The sequence below is a fragment of the Phalacrocorax aristotelis genome, chromosome 1, assembly GCF_949628215.1.
Source record: "Phalacrocorax aristotelis chromosome 1, bGulAri2.1, whole genome shotgun sequence".
In the NCBI taxonomy this organism is placed as follows: Eukaryota; Metazoa; Chordata; class Aves; order Suliformes; family Phalacrocoracidae; genus Phalacrocorax; species Phalacrocorax aristotelis.
Genome location: NC_134276.1, coordinates 205,215,642 through 205,232,439, shown reverse-complemented (window position 1 = coordinate 205,232,439; position 16,798 = coordinate 205,215,642). Strand labels below are relative to the sequence as shown.

Sequence of the window (16,798 nt, the reverse complement as noted above, 5' to 3'; positions counted from 1 at the left end):
CAAGGTATGAACTATGATTTTTTACCAGCTGTGTGTTTCTTCTATCAATGACCTGCAGAATTTTATTTCCAACAAAACCACATACATTCATCAGGATTTATGACTTTAAATATATTTCCATACTCACATCCTAGAACAAAAAAACCCTGCATCTATCTTTGCATGCAGTAGCCATTTGCACTAAAAAAAGTTCTTGAGTAAACTGAAGAAAATCCAGATCTTTTCTGAATCAGTTATTCATTGCTTGCCCTAGAGTTATCAAACCTGAATGATATAACATAGCCTTTCCTATAAAATCTGCCTCTTGGCTTTTCTATGTATCCCAGATTTTAAATAAACTCTAGAGCTACACACTGTGAAAACATTTTCATTGATGTTTTTATATGTTAGCTGACAGAACATAAAACATGTCTTTCCTCACGTTTTGTACTTACCCTCTGTTTTGGAATTCTTTCATATTCATTTTCCAGAAGCCTTTTTTCTTCTTGCAAACTCCAGGAAAATCAAAACAGAATTAAATATATTAGTAATATAATGAATATTACTATACTATAGTAAATGGTAAAAAAGTACAGAAGCCTATCTTGTGTTACACTAGAATATATGGTGAATTATCACAAGGGACAACTGAAAGGTGTCTACATTTAAAGAAAGGTTGCTGGCTAGTAACTGGAAGTCCTGAAAGACAGGCCTTACATATGCAGGTTTTTTCTACAGTGCATGTATTTAAACTTTTGAACCTGGTTCTGTATAGTTTTACCACCTCCTGCAGGGATGCATTTATGCCTCATTCACCCCTGTCTTTATACAGCACCCTACACCCACAGCTCCTCCCAACCTCAGAAAACAAAATTTTAACGTGGAACTGAGGCAAAAGGAAAGAGGATGCAGGTTATAAATACCCAGACACCCATCACACATCAAAGAAAGTGCAGTTGCCAGTGAGAAACTTTCTTCTTCCTCTGAGTGATTGCTCATGCACACATTCACACTGTAAACAACGGTAAGGGAGCTCCTCAAATCTGAACAGATTCCTGTGGAAAAAACCTCCTGAAATGTGACAGGGGATGTAGACTAAGTCAATGGGGTACAGCAGAAAACTAAACCAAATAGCCGTGTTGATCTTAACCTATATCCAAAACTATGTTGCAATTTAATTTCAGGCAACAATAGAGTCTGAGGCCAAAGGAGGGAAGGAGAAGAAAAGGAAAAAATAGGAAAGCTCTTAAATCTGCTGGGTGTATTTTTAGTAATGTTCCCCTGAGAAAGATGAAGGAGTGACTACAAAAGAGAAGCTGAACCAACAAGCTTGTTAGATTTACCATAGGGAGCTTCTTGGTAGCAGGTAGATAAATACTGCCAGATATAAAAAATTCACCCTAGTGAACAAATGCAACAATACTTCCCCAGTGCATGCACAGAACAATTCTGCGCCTATAGGAGGTAAATAGGTTACTGCAGCCTGCATGCCGTCACAACCAAACTGAACTTAAAGTCCTTGTGCTATTGATAGGGAACAAGGAGGCAGGTTCTTGCAATGTAATTAGTACCTATGATGACACTTCTGAGTCTCAGGCTATAAAGGAGTAACGACTGCAGCTAGGGAATGGGTGGAACAGCCAAATCCTCTGTCCCAGATATAGCAAACAATCAACTTCAGCAATGAATTCTGTGTTTGTAACTCCAGCTGAGGATGTGCTGGTCAGGCTTCCTTGAGACTCAGGGTGGTTTGTTAGAATAAAAAACTCTAAATAAGGGGAGTATTAACAGAAGACGACAGGCTTTCATGAAATAGCTGTGTCAGAGCTATAAACTACAGCAAGGGAGTCCTCGGGCAGCTCCACCTACCCAAAGCAGCTATTACAGTTGTGTCTGAATGTGGTTGATACAGAAGAGAGGCAGCTGATTGATTTTTTTTTTATCTGAAAGTTTTCAGTGGCAGCCTAAGACTTCGCATGGTGGTGGTTCAGGTTTCAGAAGGTGGTGTTCATGGAGAAAGAGCGAGATCAGTCTCCTATCAGCCAGCCTCATGGAGGATCCTCCCTAGGATCTTGTGCTCAATTCTTTATCAGTGCTGATTTAAGGTTCCTCCCCCCTCCAATAAATTGTTTCTTGTCCTCTAACAAAAGGAGCAAAGCTTACACCTGGAAGCCTCAGGTGACATCTTTCCAGTCAAAGGAAGAAAACAGTCAAAAAAGATAACTGGGTTGGTGGTGTTGCAATCAAAAAAAAAAAAACCAAACCAACCCCAAAAGTCATGAAGAATAAGCTCTGGCTCTGATGAACAACAAAGACAAAATAAAGGCACAGAGTAGATGTTGATCTACAGCATGTATGTATATTTATACGGGCAGACAACAAGTATGTGTCTATGGGAACGGGTAAGTCTAAAATTTAATTTGAATGTCAGAGTGTTTGAACACTCACAAAGTAAATGAGTGTACAAAAATTCTTTCACAGAAAAAAGCTGAATTTAGATCAGCCTTCCTCAAAAACCAGTAAAATTAATTATATAAAAAAAGTTCTATTGCAAAATCTATTATAACTTCAGAAATTGCACAGAAGAGTGAACACAGGCACAGGACTATTTTGCAGGTGTACAGTACAAGTGCATCTGAGTAGAAGGAAACACCATAAAGTGATTTCATCTTTGCTGTGATGGTGCTCAGGAACTACTCCTTTTATATTCCAATGTTTAAAGTCAATGAGAGAGAGCACATGGATTGAACTGCACTGAAAACTGAGCTACTTTGATTCGGTGATAGCAGCTTTGGTCTGCTCCTGTGTACAGTGCCCATAAGCTACAACTGAGTCCTAATATATTGTGTTGGAATGACATGCAGGTCAAACAAAGTATTTTCTCTTTTAACAGGTTATCTGAATGTATAAATAAGTTAATAAGGACAATTCATATTCCCAAAACATTTTGGCAGGATTCCTAGTTGACCTCCTTGGAACTGGCGTAACCAGACTAATTTTAATGAATCCACGCCAAGCACAATGAATCCAAGCACAAATACCCATAACTGTTTGACTGCCACAAAAACAGATAAAGTCCTATGCAACATTAAAGAGTTACTACATTGCTTGTCATCAGTCCGTGCTGTGTCCTCGTTAATATCATGCCAGACAATCAAAAGAGCAATCCCAAAAATCAGGAGGGAGAACAAAGTTGACACTGTTTTTCTTTAGTCACATTCCTCACTCATGAGGACAGATTCCTGTGGAACCATTCCAGTTTCACATCAAAGACTTGTAAAGCGATTTGAACACCTCATTTTCTGTGACATAAACAAAGGCAACACTGAACGGCAAGCACCAAGTTAAGTTACCTTAAGAGCTGGCAGACCAACTACTCCCACACAAAAATCAGTGAAAGTGTGAAAAGATAAAGGGGATAAAAGAAAGAAATTAAATCTCTCCCTTTTGAGCAATGAGTTTGGTCCAGCTGCCCATATCCAAAAATTGGACAGACAGATACCCCTGTGCTAACTTCACCAGGCTTTCTTACTGTCAGGGCTAAAAACAAGAACCACCAAAGGGCAGGTCACCTGACATCCCAGGTATCTATTTTAGGAAGCGATAAATTACTGGTTGAAGATAACATATTTCTTTCCATTGACTGGAAAGGGAGACTGGGATGATTAACTCAGATTAAGAAATCAAATAAGATTTTCCAAAGATTTTAAGTTCAGTCTCTGATTTAATAGCTATATGCACACAGAAGCTTAATGTAAGGTAAGCAGAGAAAATCTGGTCTTTCTACTTAGCATTTGAATCTTGTAATCTGTGATATATGGACATCAGCCTAAGACTGCCTATAAAATACTTAGACATCAATCACAACAACTAACAAAATAGCAGCAATTGTTATTAGGCACTTATAACCCCCATTGTTTTATAGCCCTTCTTTAATGAGTATCTTTTCAACATCCTGTGGTTTTTATGAGTATCATTATTATACCTGTAACAACATAAATAATGAAAAGAAGAAACTCTTAAGTTTAAGCATTAGTGATTGTAAATGTTTCTCACATTGCTTTACTTATTTATTTATAATTATAAATATATTTACTTATTTATTTATAGCAGTACATGAAAAGCTGTCATGGTTGCAGATATAATGAGTTAAAAAAAAAAGGACTTGGAAAATCGGACCATTAATGAAAAATGCATTCCAGACTTTTCCCTGAGAGATGTCTACAGCTGCAAACTGACACAGAAATAAAAAAATTAAGTCAGAGAGATTAAGAAATGTAGTGGTAGTTGTCAACAGAGGTCCATTTCAGGTCCTCAGCTTGCAAAATAGCCAGAATGCTGTTATCATTATGAATCCCATCATGCAAGAAAGCAAACTCCTTCAGCTACTCTGACACATAGCTGGGATTACTGAGGAATCCATAGAAGGTGTTCAGCACGTCACAACTAAAATCTAGTGACCACAAGTGGAAGATACCACAGCTGACAAGCTGCCAGCATGAGATTCCTGTAAGGCTCTTCGCTGTGCTTCATTTGCATGTACTGGAGAACGCAGTCACGAGTCTAGCTGATAACAGCTTCAACTGTAATTCAGTTTATTTTACTTATGACTTGTAATTCTTTATTAGAAAAACTATGGACAAAAGCTCAACTTTTCACTTTTTAATTATCAAGTGACTAATCCTGAAATAATTAGAAGCATTGAAATAATTTTCCATATTTGCAATGCTTCTACAAGGACAAACTTGGTTTTGCAATCCTAATTTGCATGCAATAGCATGTACTGCTTCAGTGAATAGCCATTTTGCTACCTGCACAAATGACTGTAAGGGCTGTAGATTGGACCTAGGCTTTAAAACATAATTGTTTTCAAGAATCAGGCACCTTTAACCTCACGAAGTCTTGCTATAGATAATTTCATTTCAAATAATTGCTTACTTTAAAATATATAGTTTAGATGATAAATTAATTTAGACGATACATTTATTATTTCTCAATAATAAACTATTGTCCATACTATTGCCTGATAAAGAAAAGCAGCTCTTCTGTATTTTGTCTCACAAACCAGGACTCTAAGCCTCACATGGACATCAAAATTAAAAGTTCCCTCAAGCAAGAACAACTCCTTGCTGACCACGTTGACCCTTTCCTTGTTCTTGTACTGATCTGATTTTTTGATCTATATTCTTATTTACTGAGGCACATTCAGTCCCAGTTATAAGAAGAAACTTCATGGCTCTGAATGCAATTGTACCAGAACTGAATTGGGATCACTGTTTTTCCTCTTACTTTATTACACTTGCCTAATAATTTTTGAGAGGAAGAATACTCCTGGAGTCAGCCCTGACTTCAGGGCAGTGACTCAAACATTATAACCTCAGTAAAATCCTTCCAACTGTTGCTCCCCTCTGTGCTGAGCACTCGGGCAGATGCACTAGCAATGAACCCAGCACAACTGTCCAACAAACAGAAATACAAACCAGAGAGGAAGGACACACCGACAGTGGGGGTACACCACGCCCATGCAGCCACCCTCAGGGTGACTTCCCTGACAGCTAAAGTGCATCAGAGCTGCTTCTGAATACCTCATGTACCTATTCGTGCTATGAAATAAGTCACAAAATTTCTGAAAACCTGCTGATTCTATAGTGCTGAAAGCAATTTAAATTTACTATTGGAATGTAGAATACTCATTGGAACAATAAAGAATTAAAACAGAAGATTAATTATCACCTTCAGCTGATGAAAATGGTATCTGATCTGGAAAAAAAATTGTTTACAGAGGCAAGCAAAAAGAAAATTAAATATGGAAAAGAAAGCATAGCATACTAAGTCTCCTTGAGACAAAAAATAACTTTACTAATGTTATGGTATACCTATATGACTCTTCCAGAGAAAAAGTTTACTGTTGTCAGATTTGAATCTGAGTGTCAAAAGGGTACTAAGGCCCCTTAGCTATCAAAGTGAATTGAGGCAGGAATTAAAGGCACGAGATGCTTCAGAGAACGAAAGGCTTACAGAAACAGGGAAGCAGATCTGCAGAGGCTCTCTCTCACTTCCAGCTGAGCAGTATTTCTGAGTAAGACAAGATCCAAGACTTCTAAGAAAAGGATAAAGCAGTAGATAAGAGACACAGATAGTCCCTTCAAAAGCTTTTCCCCTCCAAGTTCCCCGCCTGCTATACATAAGAAGGTAAATAAGCATTATGTTTGTTTTCAGACTAAACAGCCATTAGTCATATTTCCCAAAGAGAAGTTTACTTGTAAGTGCCAAGCACAGCTGGGACTGTATTAACACAGTTGGACAACAAGGGAAACTGCTCCAGAGAGATCAAGGGCCAAGAGAGGTTGGAACTTCTGGGAAATGAAGGAAACCAAGCAGTCACCTAACAGCGAACTTGTAATACCTTTGATGCAGCTTCCCCTCTGTCTGTGACACTGCCCGTGCACACAGATATTTCAGAAGACATTGCTTTATTATTTGTATAAAGCCATCAGGCATACAGATCTCCATTTTACATCGGTATTACTATTAGATCACCTGCTACTCACAACTCTTTTCTGGACATTCATTCTCACTGCCTTCCACAGGCACCAAACCGATCCCTTCTTCATATGTGTGTATTCACATCCATTATCTGTTTTTCTTCATAGCTCATTCTTCATTTCCCCACTACATTCACGCCTCCGTTCCCCACATAAATAAGTATTCTGCCAGTCCTGTTCATGCTACACTACTCCAACATTAAATTCCTTCTCATTTCTGGAAAGCAGTATCTTCTCTCCCAGTAAACAAATCCATACATAGCCAAGGCACATCCTCCTCACTCCACACCCACAACACACATAAGACCCAATGCTACCACCAGACATGAAACAGATTCCAAACAAGGAACAATTAAATAATCTGTAGCTCTTCAATTTATAAAGTTGACAAACTAAGGGAGGAGGATACAGAAGAGATCTATCAAACCATCCTGCAGCAGTGAAAATGAAGAGAGCATCAAATGTTCACTATCTCATTCAATACAAGAACTCCAGGGCATGAAATGAAGCTGGTAGGAGTCAGATTCAAAAAAGAAAGGAGGTGGCAGTTCATGTGTAGTTAATCTGTGGAACTCGTTGCCCAGGGTGTTGCAGTGCCAGAAGTTTATATAGTTGAGGAGGAGACAGGAAAAGTTCAACTTCTCATGAGAGGGGTCAGCTGAGGATTCCTAAGTACAGAGGACTCTATTTGGCTCATGAAATCGCTGCATCACAAATGGCTGTGGACTGCATTTCTGGTTGTCGTTAGATACTGCGCCATATGGACCTCTGGTCATACTGTACAGCTGGTTTTGATCTCATGCAATACATAAGACCAAACAGAGGAAGTGTCTTATTAAAGTGAAAGAACATTTTTCACAGCATGACTGATGCAAAAAGTGTCTTTTTAATCTGCAAGATAGGATATTCAATCTATATATAATTATTAATGCAGTAAATATGCAAGGGTAATCGAAACAATACCTAAACTGCATTTTGTGTAGGATAGAAACCTCCTTTTGGCTTAGGTAGAAAATAGAGTATGAGTAAATATCCCCATAATATACAAAACCCCATCCATTTTTGGAAAAGTGATGCCAAATCAGTGAAAAATGTTCGTAAGATATGAGGACAAATGGGTAACAAGCATGATATATTGAAGAGCCCATTTCTGGATTGCTCGGAAATTGTAATATATTCTGTATTTAATAATTATTTCAGGAAACTTCATGTTGCTTAGTTATCTCATAGCAAATAATTTTTTCCAGATGCTTTCCATGTTTCTTTATTTCTCCCACTCCCAATTTGCTTCTTTCTCAAGTTTCTTTGTCTCTTAGAGCAAACATTTGGCTCTAAAAAAAAATCAAGAAAGAACTGCCAGAAAAATCTGCTCTATGCAGTTTGTACAGTGCCCCTGCTCTCCTTGCAGAAAAATAGTTTTAACTGCTGAGCTGCTGACATTCTGTATTTGGATTTATATACACCAACTACACTACAGCTGGACTGAAGATGGGTAAAAATAGCAAGCACCCCACAAAACAAAAATGTGGTATGTTTCCATAGGTACCTATTTTTTAAAATGCAATAGTATTTTTTAAAATGCAATAGGTAATTTTACTATAAAAGCTTCGAAGTACAATACACTCATATATGCAGATAATTAAAAATTATACAATATCAAGCTTATTCTGGGCTTTTTTCCTTTTATACAAATGGCAAGTAGTCACTCCTTTCACAGCAAATTTCTCATTTTTCTGACATGAGAGCATACAAGTACTTCTCCTCCTTTAAATACCTGAACAGAAAAACTTGAATAAACTGTGCTTCTGATGTTAAAAATAGCATTGGGTCTATTTATGACACTGTTTCCATAAAATCCCAGTCACTGGGTCTCTGAGACACTTTAAGAATTTGTATTAAAGGTGTCTTAGACTAGAATTGTTCCTGTTAATTTTGCCTACCTAAACATCAATCATACAATGTAGCAAATTTTAAACAACATTTCGAACGACACGACACATGTTCTAATACGAAAATAATTTACAAATCTCGCACCAGGGCATTTTTATTCATCAGTGAAATGTTGCTGCTACTAGGGAAAGTTTGTAGGAATTTGTTTAACAACAGCCATCAGGAAATGTGTCCATGTAAGACAGACAGGAGATTGAATTATATTCTATGTTATTATCTTTTAGATAAGCTATGATAAGATTAGCAGCGTTTGACCACTATCACCTACCATTCCATCTTGAATTGAACTTCATACTCTCTTTCTTTAATAGCATTGTATTCATTTTGGCAACTAAGAAGTTGTTGCCTTATTCGGGAAACTTCACTGGAAGATTCTTCAGGGAACTGTTCTGCTTTTTCCAGTTCATGTTGCTGTTGTTCCAGTTCTACACTGAGGCGTTTGGCTTCCTGCAACAGATGGATCTCAGATTCCTGTAAACTACATTAAATAGAAAAAATTAGAACTAGGCAATGAGAAGCATAAGCTTTGTATTATACTTCTTTACCTACCTATAATATTTAATTCAAGGTTTTCGAGATGAGATGAGATGAGATTTACTCCTGAATAATCTGGTCTGACCTCTTAGTTGACCCTGCCTTGAACAGGAGGTTGGACCAGAGACCTCCTGAGGTCTGTCCAAACCTGAATGATCCTATGATACCATGAAAGCAGTAGAATCTGATGTGAGGGTTTTTTTCTGCCTATGTAGAGTTGGAGTGGGATTCATCTCATCTAATTTTAATAAGATGAAAGATGGTTAGTTAGTCTAATTTATTTGTCTAGTACCTTCTAGAACCATTGAAAAGACAGGGAATCCATTTTATCCTAAGAAGTGCCGAAGGCTAGATATGAATCAGTGTGGGGACAAGTAACAGGGAAGTATTCACCAAGACAAGGCCCAGTGTGGGCTATATGACACCTTTAAGTTCTTAGTAAATACCAGGACACCTACCCAGTGGTGATTTGCATGTTGCTATTGCTGTAGTGTTACCAGTATGTGAAGTAACTCATATAATGATACACAAGCTGAAAATACATTTGTGAACTTCTGTGGAAGCTTATTATAAGGCTTGTAGACATGAATAATTATCTGATCTGACTTGTATCACCAAAGTCTAGCTTCACAGAAACAATGACCTGTAATATTCTGTCAATGTTAAGAGACTGGTATTCATAATATGCTTAGGAACCTACATGGTGATAGCTGAATAACAGTTCTTAAGGGCTGTTAGTAAAATACATTGATCGTTACGGAAAAGTTTTAAAGGGAATTATAGTATGAAAATCATATACAATGCACAACATATAAACCTATTATTTATGCTATAGAAATCATTGTGTATGCCTTCTCAATATTACTGCATTATAACTTTTCTATAATGGTATACTAAAATTAGCCATAAATGATGTGGAAGAATAAAGAACTATCATCACTTGCTTTTATTAATTAAAAATGTAATGCATTTAATATTTTTAAAACAAAGGAATTTAGAATCTGCCATATTGAAGAAATCTATACATAAATATTAGCTCAAAGGTGACATTTATGGCTTAGCAACAAAAAAAAGTATATATCACAGTGAGGAATAGAGTTGATATAGTAACTATAGAAACAAAATATACAACTGACTATACTGCATAAACATAGCTGAAATAATGGAGCAGAAGTTATTTTGTTTTATGTAAAAATTCTACTTAGATAACCACTTCCTTTTTAAACCAGAAAGTGAGAAAATCACAGACATTAACAGGAAACAAGAGCGTGCTTTTATCACGAACAAATAACTTCATGTGTGATGTATTTACATCATAACTTTTTAAGGGAAAAATAAATTGACTTATTGATCCAAGATCCTATACAATATTTAGATCTTCTTTAAGTCCAACGGAATGTATGCTGTTTTAGGAGAAAATATAATTGGTTGCAGTAATACACATTCATTTCAAACATAATTGTTACATAAAACATAAATTTTACATAAAATTGCATAAAAACGTAAGTCTTTCCATAAAACCTAAATTCTTGGTATTGATTTTTTGAAGATAATAAAAAGATAAAAATAGAAACAAGAACTGAGTGTTGAGTCTAGACCAGCTCTTGCTCACTATAGTTGCCAACAGTAATTTTTTCATGTGAACATTTAAATTTACTTAAAGACAATGAAGAAATAACTGGACATCTATACAATGTACACATCTAGAATCACATGAGTGCAACAGTAGGCTTGCCAAGTCTGATGTGGCAGTTTTTTAATTTGTGAAGTTATTAATAATTTAACATAGACTTAAGTAGACAAGATTCCCAAATGGTCAGTGAACTATCATTATTACCTGATTTTCTTACAGCTTGGTGTATCAGAATATTCATGTTAGGTTCCTAAATTGAGATAATAAAAATAAATATTTACAATCTGGCTACATGATTGTGTGACCAGATGGGTTTTCAGGGGCCAAATATGAACTCGGATACATCAGCTTTAGGTGCAGCCTCACTCCAAAGTGGATGGGTGAGACAGCACCAGAATGGGCTGACAGCCTGCACCCAGAATTGCAGCTGCGCAGGAAACATAAATTTAAAATTGCATAATGCTTTGAAGAAATGTATCGAAGATGTTATCTGCCAGGTGACAATCTCTCAGCTTTCCAGAATGCCAGGTTGAGCAAAAGTGAAACCAAGAAGTAAAGGAGTATTTATCACTAAACAGAGGACCCCACTATAAACTTATAACCCTGTGTAGTTTAGCAACAGCCTTGGAAATTATCTGCATACAGACTAGTTACAATCATCCTATTAAACAGATTTTTACTGCATATCAGAGAGATCAATTGCAATTGTTTGGCATAGCTGTCACAGGGATCTACGCTGCTTAAGATGCATAAGACTTTCCCCTTGAGATTTTTGTATGCAACTAAAGGAAAGAACACACACAGCTTGAAGACCTCATCCAGTGTCATTTTTTTCCACGTGGCATTGTAACAGCACTGGGACAGATAGGGATTAGTTGGGAAAGAGATTAAATTCAACTGTAATAAGTGAAAAAATAAGTTCTTGATCCACAGAACTGTACTGCACATGTAAGAGTGAAGAACTAAAAATTAAAACATGGTATTGATTCTGTCAATAGTTCATTGCAGGAAAAGAGTATACACATGCAGTGAACCTATCATCAGGACTCTCCTTATAGCCAACAGAGAAAACCAGATGCTGGCAGATGTCCGTATAAGGAGGTGGTCCCTATTTCTTTGTATTGACTATTAAGGGACTCTAGATACCTAGTTTAGACATGCATGCCCATGATGGTAACATATGCACAGGTGAATCCCACTTCTGATGTCTGAAAAGTCTGTAAAGTATACTGGAGATCACAATCAATTTTTATAATTAATTCCCCTTGCTTTCTTTTAGCAGTAAGAGAAATTTATCTGTGGGAATTAGTACTTGTTCACACGTTGGCATTTTGCTTTGACACATGACTACATCTACATGACACATGACGTAAAGAATGTGACATGATTCTCTCCAATTGACTTTCTTACAGTAGTATGGCAATTTTGTACTCCTACGAGAACCACGGAAAGAATGAGAGATGTAATCTACCATCTGACATTTTCATGCTTTTGGTACATGGTATTTACAGTAGTTTTATCTGTGACAGAAGAGACAGCTGAGTCCTGTTTTCTCTCAGGCCAAATTCCACTTATTATACATACAAAGGAATTGCCTTTACATAAAAGAATGTTCTATATAAAAGAATGCTATATAAATATGTATAGCAAAAATGCTATATAAAAAATATGTTATAATATGCTTGTATTTTTCCAACCAAAGACTGGTTTCAAACCAACACCAGTTAAAAGTCAATCAAGTTTAGCAGGTACTGGATTTCTACTTCAGTTCAGTGAACATCAATGTGGTAGAAGCCTTCTCCATCAATTAATCCAAAACCCACGTAATATGTTGAGTTCTGAGCATTAAGAGAATGGTGCTTGCATCTTCTAGGGAGTTGAACTGTTTTAGGAGTGCTGTTTTTAATTTTGCTTCCCAAAAATATTTGCTATGCAGTAATCTGAATAAAGTCAGGTGACTTTTTACCGAGTACGGGCCATGTTCTTACTCCCCATTTTATTAAGATGAAACTAGAAGACTCAGCTAACCCCAAGAAAAACTGTGTTTTCAGGACTTTGGGAACCCCTTTTCAAATGACTTTACATTACTTAGCACTTACTGCTCTTCAGATTGCCAAGCGGCACACCAAATTCCAGCATAAGCCCAGGAAGCAGGTATGACTTGAGTAAGTTTTACAATCCTCAAATTAGGCATTAGCTTCAGGGACGGAACAGCCATGGTTCTCTTATAAGCAGAACTGCCATAAAGGTTTTGATGTGGACTGTCAGGGAAATTGGGCAAAAGTATTGTTAATCTGGTGGATATTATGATACCTATTGCAGAAATGTAACAGGAGTATTATGATGCTGATTTTACTGATAATTATGGGTATACCATAAGTAATATCAGAATTATTAGTCTCAAATACTAATGTAGTATTGAAATATTTGCAATAGGTCTGCTCTGTTCTGTGACACGCTGTTCACTCAGTACAACTGTACTCTCGTCCCACTTTGTCCCTCCATTTTATCTTCCTTCCAGTCACACTTGCCCTGCTCAAACCTGCATTGGGCTATAAGCAAGATCTCTTCTCTCTCCTCCAGCAAGTACCAGAGCAGGGCACTCACAACTACTACGCCTAACTTTCAAGTTTTTTACTTCAAAGCTTAAGGTTCTAACCTTCTAAATTTATTAGCAGTCCTGTCTAATGTGACTGTGAATATTCTCTGAGGGTAAAATTCATGCCTATTTAGGTGTGATAGACTCTCATTTTCCTTCCTAGAAATGAGTTTTTAGTTTCTGGAGCTGCCCTCTATCATGTTAGCTCAGCAGGTCAGAGTGTTTTCATATGTTAAAATTCTGGCTACATGATCTTCAAATATATCTTTATTTTAAACTTGTATATTGTCTTTTGCGGTTTGTCCTTCCCTCCATTGTCATTATTGTTATGTTTATATTAAAAACAAAGTTGTTCAAACAAGTATTTAAATATCCCAAGTTACCTTGAAACTTCCTATTAAATAATACTGGTTTTCAACCTTGCATTCTTGCTTCCTCTTCATGAATAATAACTATAAGAAAGCCTTAAATGATAATTAGGCTTCAGCATCAGCAGATGATTACTCTAAATATGTAATGCTTTGGCTACTTAAACAAAGTCTAAAAAGCAATATTGTACCTTATCACAGTCTTATGCAGCAGGGTATACTTTCCCTTCAGCTCAGCTACTCTGGTGCCTGTGATTTTTCCAGCAGAAAATAGCTATGGACGGGAAACAGACAGTTAAGAAATCTCCTAAGCACTAATATTTTCATTCTGTTGCAACTTTTTATAACTATAAGTGGCAGCCTTTTAGTTTATACAGTCTTTGGTAATGTACCAAATAAAATACAGAATAAAATCAAATATACAGAAGAAAAAATGGTTATTTACATAACAATTCAAAGCATAAATATAAGAATATGAAGAATGTGTCTGTCACAGCTACAGTGGTACCTGCACCACCATTTCTTCTCTGATTTTCTGTGTGTTTTAATATTTCGTGATAATTCTGTCTTGACTTCGAACTCATGCTGAGTCACCTGTTTTCCACATTGGTTAACTGGTTCAGTTTTGGTACATAGCAGCTGTCCTGATGAAACTGATGCTTGAAGTCCAGCTTGTGCTAAAGTGTTGTGTCCGCAGGCATATGGTTGCAAAAAAGAGGAGCTGGGGTCAAGCTAGATCATCTCCCGGCCACAAAACACATTACCTTACATGCCTGGGCAGCCCTTTGGCAAACACCAAGAGCAAACCACTCCATGTATTCAGTACTAAAAAACCCGTATGTGTGTGACGCAGCGTACCCATCTATTGGGTGACTCCTCAGGTGTCCTGAGGGCAGTAATTTGGGGAAATGAGCCAGTACCTCTTAATATAAATAGGAAATAGGACCAGGAGCCAAATTTTGCCACTGGGAAATATCACAGCAGTAATACAATAGTATCTCCTGGGATATTTCTTTAGAAAATATTTTCTTCCCCTCTTTTGGTTACAGGTGAGGACTCCCAGCTTAAATCCAGGTAAAAAATGTAAGGTGATCTGGACTGATAAAAGTCCATATCTAGCCTTCTGTGGCAGCAAGTCAAATCTGCATCTTTTATGGGAACCTGCCAAGAAATGTGGTTGTGCATATCTCCTGAAATAAGTACAAAATTTCTAGAGCACCAGGAAAATCCCAGAAGTCATACTTCAACCATTATGTTTGACAAGCCTCCAGGGAAAGGCCTTTCTCTAAGCTGAACTAAGGGTCATTTAAGAGATTCATATGTGCGTTATTCTGTAGATGCCCCTTTCTTGAATATCCAGGAGAAACCATCCAGAACCAGTCATAGGTCAAGAAGCAGAACCCAAGTGAATATGCCAAAGGAAGCATACATTTTGTGGATAGCTGTTTGATTTATGTATATTTTTTTAAGATCCGCTGCAAATTATTTCATAGTAGCAAAGACAACCTTTGTTGTCTGCAGCCCTGAAAAAAGGAAAGTAGATCTGTCTTTCATTTGTTTGCATAAGATTAAAGATAAGCAGCTGTCAAATATTTATTTTGGCATCCTCTATGATCCAAAGATACTGTTCACTTAAGTTCACAATACCAACTAGCTCTTCTGTGGGAAAGAAAATATTTCCCTATTTCAACCCATTTATTTCTTAGCCTCATATGTAAGTATAGCTGTCCTGTTTGGGCGGTACCTCACTATTGTCCTTTCTCCCTGCTTGTCTGATCTATACCTACTTAGCTTATCACTGCAGACCTAGGCCATGTTTGACAATGTTTCTGCAGAAATAAACTTATTTGTCCTGGAGACTATGTCTTCTTCTTTATATCCATAAGGTTTTTACACATTTTACACTGAATTTCTCAGTTCAGTTCAGAGCTAAGAGCTCTATTTCAATGAGGCTGGTTCTATATAATGTGAAGACATGTAGCTTTGAGGATTACATAAGACAGACTGTACAGATAGTATAACCAGCATGTCAAAGGGAGCGAGACTTCTGTGAAAGGTATCATCACCAGATAGTTCCTGTTACTGCAACTTTATTTGGAGAGCCATCAGAGAATCAGCACTGGGGTACCCTGATCCCATGATTTGTTATTAAAGCCCAGCACACTGTTTCGTCCAAGATCCTTGGGAAAGCAGAAGGGAAAGAAGGGAAAGAGGCAACAGCTTGAGGGGAAGAAATAGATAGTTGTGGAAGAAGGGAGGAAAAGCATGAGCATACTGTAGAAATATTGTATTATTTGTGGTCATAAAACCAGATGAGGTATGATGCCCCTAATTTACAGATATATAATGCTTTCAAGGCTGCCTTTCCCACATATGTGATACTGGGTGATGTGTAAATGAAGTGAACCTCAGAAGCTATGTTAACTTAATCAAATGATGCTTCCAAGAAACTCACTGAATGCCTAGAACAGTGCCAGCAATGGTTTTCCTTACACACTTATATCACGCTGAAGAATAGCAGATTTCCAGTCCCTGAATACACTGCTTATTGACAACAAAAATAAGGGATTGGACTGGAATGACAGTAGGTACCCACTTGGACCTGGAACTATGGTTGTGCACAGTCAGCAGAAAAGGAGTAACAGCTTTTTGCAAAAGATACTGAAAATGGGTAGGGGTTACCTTCTTTTAGAGCCGCTAGTTAGTGGACAGTATAAAGGACAGAGTCTGTCTTCTTTGCCATCAGGTGGGCTGAGAAGTAAAGAGTTTTCCAGCTGAGATGACTTTGGTTCTTACAACTATCTAGAATGGAATTAAAGCCAAGAAATTGATTGTCCTTCCATCTTCTGAAAAAGCTATTCACAGTCCTGAAGCAAACCACCTCTTGTGACCATGGACAACCTCCAGCTCAATGGCAAATTACAGCAACTATTTAAACTATTTTTCTTGTATAGTCTCTCCTCAGAATATTTTACACTTTATTCCATAGCGTGGAAATAAGCACATTCAGCCTTCTTAGCTTGTAGCCTTGCCTATCCCCTATCCATGAAGATATGCTTCTGCCTCTGATGTTCCTTTCCAGATCATCTCCTCACATACCTTTTATATATTTTTGTTTACAAGGACAAACATCTTCTGGTGGAGAACAATATTAGCTACTCAGTTTCCCTTTAGCCATCAAAATAGCATC

At 37.2% G+C, this 16,798-nt stretch overlaps 1 protein-coding gene across 1 annotated transcript in view; it reads right to left on the bottom strand.

Annotated features, from left to right (window-relative positions):
- CCDC146 (coiled-coil domain containing 146) overlaps nucleotides 1–16,798 on the bottom strand; it is an 82,084-nt gene that overhangs the window by 26,848 nt on the left and 38,438 nt on the right. The window contains exons 3-5 of the mRNA XM_075081451.1: nucleotides 13,800–13,882; nucleotides 8,743–8,952; nucleotides 435–492 (exon numbers count right to left, since the gene is read on the bottom strand). Of these exons, the coding sequence (XP_074937552.1) occupies nucleotides 435–492; nucleotides 8,743–8,952; nucleotides 13,800–13,882 (351 nt within the window). The remainder of the gene's footprint in view (nucleotides 1–434; nucleotides 493–8,742; nucleotides 8,953–13,799; nucleotides 13,883–16,798) is intronic.